General features: G+C 31.6%; 1 protein-coding gene across 1 annotated transcript; it reads right to left on the bottom strand.

Moving 5' to 3' along the window:
- Positions 1 to 571: 571 nt before the first annotated feature.
- On the bottom strand, positions 572 to 3,687 carry LOC107794363 (expansin-like B1). Its single transcript, XM_016616847.2, has 5 exons — positions 3,488 to 3,687; positions 2,949 to 3,055; positions 2,267 to 2,448; positions 1,468 to 1,600; positions 572 to 940 (listed from the first exon to the last, which is right to left on the bottom strand). The coding sequence occupies exons 1-5, from the start codon at positions 3,678 to 3,680 to the stop codon at positions 740 to 742; spliced, it is 816 nt and encodes a 271-aa protein (XP_016472333.1). The 5' UTR covers positions 3,681 to 3,687; the 3' UTR covers positions 572 to 739.
- Between the last annotated feature and the right edge of the window lie 649 nt (positions 3,688 to 4,336).

Genomic DNA, 4,336 nt, shown 5'->3' with positions numbered 1-4,336 from the left:
TTCGAGCTCTGCCACATAAATTGAACAGGGAAAGTAATAAAATTAAAGAGGGCCATAATTAATGCAATACCCTAACTCCTAATCTAAACTAGGTGATTGGGGGAAGTATGCAAGTCGTAACACTATCATATGCTATCAAAGGCAGACCAAGAACAAATTTAGGGAGCTAAATTGAATTCATTACTTTTGACTCGAATCACTCGTGTCCCTTTGTAGGTGAGCATACCATTACACTATAATTTGTAAGTACAAGTTACAAATTTAAGGACGATATTCCGAGTTGATAAAAACATATGTGCACCCATCGAAAAATACAATTTTGCCTTGCAGGTGAAAATTAAGGGCGTTTGTTTATTACATACAATATGGTGACAAAGTGAGAAAGGAATTTGATTAGAAAAAAGGGCAGTCCGATACACTAAATTCTCATTATGCACGGGTTCCGGGGAAGGGCTGGACTACAAGAGTCTATTGTACGCAGCGTTACCTTACATTTCTGCAAGAGGCTGTTTTCACGGCTCGAACCCGTGACCTCCTCATCACATGGTACGACAGCAACTTGATCAGAAACTAGTATTAAAATATGAACTTTTATTAGTTGTCAATACAATAATTCATGAATTTGGGACGTATTACGGTATTAAAAATTAAAAGAGCCACTACATTTAGACTTTCTATATGACAAATATAATCAACAAAAACAATAAATTTAAATTCTTTTGTATTTTCTTTTGATAAATTAATCCACTTGAATTCCTGAGTCATATGTTTCACCAGCTTTCCAATTCTCAGGTATATTATTGACAGGAACAATCCATGTCTCATCTCCATCATCAGTACTGAGTAGCATTCTTATTTGCAATGGTCCTCTTGGAGGTGAAGAACTAGTCCATACTGCTCCACGTGTCCTATCCAATAGCTTGCATACAAAATTTTGTGTCTGCACATTGGTAAAGGATTTTAAGTTATATATATACCCCGAAAATAGAAAGATTAATTTTAATCAGCAATAGCAGGTTTATTAATACCATTTGTAATAAGTCACCAATTAATAATACAAATTATAGAGATTTATCTATAATTTCCTTATAATTGATCTAAGTATTTAAATATTTATTATATTATCAGTACACAGAACTTAAATTCTTTGTAACAACATGTGAATATTTAAAAGTTTATAGTATAAAATTTTGGATAAACAACCTTTACTTGTTCTTTTAGGAGTCGTTTAATTGGTATTAATCTGAGATATTCGGGGATTAACAATCTTAGGATTATAATCCTGGTATTATTATCCCCATATTCGATGTGAGATAGCTAATATCAAGCTTTTGGTTAAAAGTTGTTATTCCTACACTAATAGCCAAACGATCCCTTAGTAATTAACCTAAAAATAAGGTAGGTTACTTATTACATTTAAATTATTGCACGGCATATTAATGTATTGTACTTTTTAAAAATCCATACCTCACACAATTGCACAGCAGTAATGTCCGTTTTGCCTTGTTGATACCATATTACAAAAGCCAAGTAATAAGGATTATCGCTGCTCTCATCAATCTTGATTGTAATATTCTTGCTTGGGTAGCTGCAGGAAACCCTGTTCAATTGAGAGAGAAATTATTACAAATGTTAAAGTCTCTCCTCCCAAGGATTTCAAATTAAATTAATTTCTTTAAAATAATTGTGTTTGACCGAAAACAAAAATTAACAACTAAAAAGAAACTTATGACGCATAAGATGTCATAAACAAACACTTAAATGAACTAGAATTCTGAACTCATAAATTTCAAATCCTGATTTCGCCTCTGTATACGTCATATCAAAAGCACCATTAGAACTTGTAATATTAAAATTTTCATGACATTTCTATGGCCAGAAGAGCCGGGGGCGGATGCACCTTACCCCATACGGTGTCACATTACACCATTTTGTCAAATTTCTTTTATTAAATATGTATGTATAGATGAAAAAAATATATTAAAATATTATTATAAAATATAAAAAATAATACCGCTTGTTATTATAGCGAATTAGCGATTATTCATTTGTTCACTTTTTAAATGTTGACATCCCTTACTAAAATTCATGTGTGCACCACAGAAAAGATCATGTATTTAAGGATAAACTAAATAGTTTAAATGTCAAAGAATTTTCAAATATAACATTATGTCATTCTTTTTAACAATACACAAAAAGAAAATAGTTTCATATAAAATAAAACAAAATAGCTATTAGTGTAGCTCATTAAGCAAATAAAAATTACCTTCTATACTCAATATCCACATTACCAAGTGATAATAGAGAAGCAGCAGCATCTTTTGTCTGAGCCATTCGACCAAAGGCTCTCTGGCTTAGAATAAAGTCTGTGCCACCACTTGCTCCATGGTCAGTTATAACTATAGTAACTCCATTATCCGAGCAGTAGTTACTGTTTGTGCACCTCACCTAACAATAAGAAATATTACACTATCAGTATATTTCAGGATTGGAGGGGAGTCTTCGTCGAGCAACGGTAACGTTGTCTCCGTATGACTTATATGTCACGAATTCAAGTCGTGAAAACAGCCACTTATAATGTTTGCATTACGGTAGGTTGTGTTTATCTTTTAAGCGACCTAGTAACGTAAAAAAATATTATTAATACATAAAAGTTAAACTATAGAGGATTAATCAACATACTACTGCCTTTTTTTCATTTTATATAGTTGTATTTGACTGGACACAAAATTTTAAAAATAAAGACCTTTGAGATATTCTAAAAGTTTCACTGGAACTTATTGTCTTAAACATGTCATGACATTTCTATGGCTATAAGAGCAACTTCTTAAGGATAAACAACGAAATTTAAGTTATAAAATTTTCAAATATAAAAAGGTATTATTGTTTCTGAAACATATTTAGAAAAAAATTAAAGACTGTCATATAAAATGGAAAAGATGGAATACCTGGTAGCATGCTCCACATCCTAGACCATCTCGATAGAGATCTGATGCAGCTGATACATCTCCACCATTGATTGTTGCTCCAAAAGTACCAAATCCACATGCCCCAGCTGTATACATTTAAAAAGAAACAGGTATTAATTGATCAAAATTAAAACACCAGTATTTCATTCTATTCTAACATAATTAAACATGTTATATATCTCTATATATTCTCTATCATGTTTTTATGATGAGCATTAAGGCGTTTGGACATAAAAATTATAATTTTTGAAGAAAAAAAATAGTATTTGAAGTTAAGTTGAAAAATGATATTTAGAATTTAAAATTATATTTGTACATGCATTTCACTTTAAAAAATGTTGCAGTATTGTGAGCGAGGAAACAAAATCTAAAAATTTTGAAAAAGTGATTTTTTGAAAAACTCATTTTCGAATTTTTTTAAAAAACTTGCAAAATTTCACGGACAAACAATTTTTTGAGGAAAAACAATCGAAAAAGGAGAAAAAAAAAACTATGGAGAAACGGGTCCTTAATCTCACTGTCTGTTCCTTTTTCTTCTGAATTTGGATAATAAGCTGCTTTAGAATGGATAAATGTTTGAGCATTTCCCAAATAAACTTGTATGAAAATAAAAGATGTGAAAAATATTGCACGAACTTGAGGAGCCATTTGAAAATTAAAGAGCATAAGAAAGAGAACGAGAAGCAATATAAGAACAAGTTGGTAGTGCATTTAACTGGATATGGCCTTTGCTATTTATAGAGAATTGTTGTTGAAAATTATACCTCTATATAGGTCAAAGTTGAGACATAAACATTTTCAAGTTCAATTTGAATACATGGAGTTCAACTTTCAGCAGCTACCTTGTTACTTCTTAGATACCTAGTTTATAAACTTTGAATCAATATATTATAATGAGTTTCTTACCACCCACACAAAGACAGAGCCAGAATTAGAAGCTTATGAATTTGAATTTTCGTCCGTTTGAGTTATTGGGTTCAGACTTAATGATTAATTTCTACGTATTGAATGAATTTCTTAAGACGAATACAGAGTTTGAACCAAAACCACAGGGTTCTACCGACCCCGCTTCTGCAATCTAGCTCCGCTCCTGCGCACCAGCGGTTGTCGTGGGATGAATAAGATCTCTCTATGTTTAACTAGAGGTCTCGAGTTTGAGCTCTGGTAGGGAGAGATTTCCCTTATAATAGGTCTTACGCAATGCGAATCAGAATTAATTGCGACCCTAGTGCTAATACTGAACAACGATGGAAAACCAAAAAATTAATCAGTTTCTTTCTCATTTGAAAGCCTATGTTTCGCCAAACTTTAAATGATTAGAGTAGAAAACAATAACGTTGTATGAAAATCTATATTGAAAAGAAGTA

This window comes from Nicotiana tabacum, chromosome 15 (genome assembly GCF_000715075.1).
Source record: "Nicotiana tabacum cultivar K326 chromosome 15, ASM71507v2, whole genome shotgun sequence".
NCBI lineage: Eukaryota > Viridiplantae > Streptophyta > Magnoliopsida > Solanales > Solanaceae > Nicotiana > Nicotiana tabacum.
This window is presented reverse-complemented; position numbering and strand designations above follow the sequence as displayed.

Excerpts from the sequence above, each read along its gene's own strand:
- LOC107794363 (XM_016616847.2), bottom strand. The coding sequence starts at position 3,680 with ATGCACTACCAACTTGTTCTTATATTGCTTCTCGTTCTCTTTCTTATG. Across the intron at positions 3,056-3,487 it reads AGAAGAAAAAGGAACAGACA|CTGGGGCATGTGGATTTGGT; the intron begins GTGAGATTAAGG and ends AAATGTATACAG. Across the intron at positions 2,449-2,948 it reads GATGTGGAGCATGCTACCAG|GTGAGGTGCACAAACAGTAA; the intron begins GTATTCCATCTT and ends TCTTATTGTTAG.